Source organism: Penaeus monodon, chromosome 21 (assembly GCF_015228065.2).
Source record: "Penaeus monodon isolate SGIC_2016 chromosome 21, NSTDA_Pmon_1, whole genome shotgun sequence".
In the NCBI taxonomy this organism is placed as follows: domain Eukaryota; kingdom Metazoa; phylum Arthropoda; class Malacostraca; order Decapoda; family Penaeidae; genus Penaeus; species Penaeus monodon.
This window is the reverse complement of record NC_051406.1, coordinates 42,182,846-42,183,762: the sequence shown is the minus strand read 5'-3', so window position 1 is coordinate 42,183,762 and position 917 is coordinate 42,182,846. Positions and strand designations below refer to the sequence as shown.

The 917-nt window shown below is 36.5% G+C and overlaps 1 protein-coding gene across 2 annotated transcripts in view; it reads left to right on the top strand.

The window, feature by feature from the left end:
- The window catches only part of LOC119586512 (small nuclear ribonucleoprotein Sm D2-like), a 5,393-nt gene that overhangs the window by 3,300 nt on the left and 1,176 nt on the right, over positions 1-917 (top strand). The window contains exons 2-3 of one of the 2 annotated variants that reach the window (XR_005229955.1): positions 105-222; positions 636-655. Coding sequence is in view for 1 of the 2 variants with exons in the window: in XM_037935253.1 (XP_037791181.1) it covers positions 105-222; positions 636-793 (276 nt within the window). In the remaining variant the exon portion in view is untranslated. Of the gene's footprint in view, positions 1-104; positions 223-635; positions 794-917 lie in introns of those variants that run through there. The other variant, XM_037935253.1, reaches the window with a different exon arrangement.

Below are 917 nucleotides of genomic sequence, written 5' to 3'. Positions count from 1 at the left end.
CAACAAACAAGCTGACTGACTGCTCTTCTCCAACACACATTCACACCACATTCAAAATCAAGAGTTAAAAGATTGTAAAACTGAAACTGATTTTGATTTTCCAGAGCAGCACAGAAGCGTCGCAGTGATATGACCCCAGAGGAGCTGGCAGCCCTGGAGAGAGAGGAATTTGCAACAGGTCCCTTGCGTATTCTTAATGAGTCTGTTCAGAACAACACCCAGGTTAGTTATGATGAACGCCTTTGTTATACTTGATTATTTACTGGAAGAAGAGGGGTGTGGATTGATAATTAATATGATATATATTACCTATATGATAATGTTAGAGGCTTAACGACACTAAAAGAGGAGGTGATTTTTATACAGCAATATGAAGTTTGTTTGCCACATAAAAATATAACTTACTAAAAAAATTATATTATCAAGGAGAAAGAGAGAGAAAAAATTTAGAACCAATATAATTGCAACAGTTTTGAAATTTTGTGGTGATAACTGCATTTGATCATCAATTTTGGTTTATTGTCAGATGATCTTGGTGAGAATGTATCATTATGGCTGTGCTCTGTATTTTGTTATGTTGATCATATTATAGTGTAAGTTTGTTCTTGCTGCTAAGAATTTTTAACCTCTTTTAGGTACTGATCAACTGCAGAAACAACAAGAAGCTTCTTGGACGTGTGAAAGCGTTTGACCGTCACTTCAACATGGTGCTAGAGCAGGTGACAGAGATCTGGATGGAACAGCCAAAGACAGCCAAGGGACAGAAGAAAGCAAAGGCAGTTAACCGAGAAAGGTTGGTAGCAGGAGAAAAGACGCCTGTTATATTCATGAGCAGAGAAACATGATTGTGATTTATGTGAAGGGGACAGTTATGGTTTAAGATTTCTTTGTTTATTTTTATGAGAGTTTTATAATAG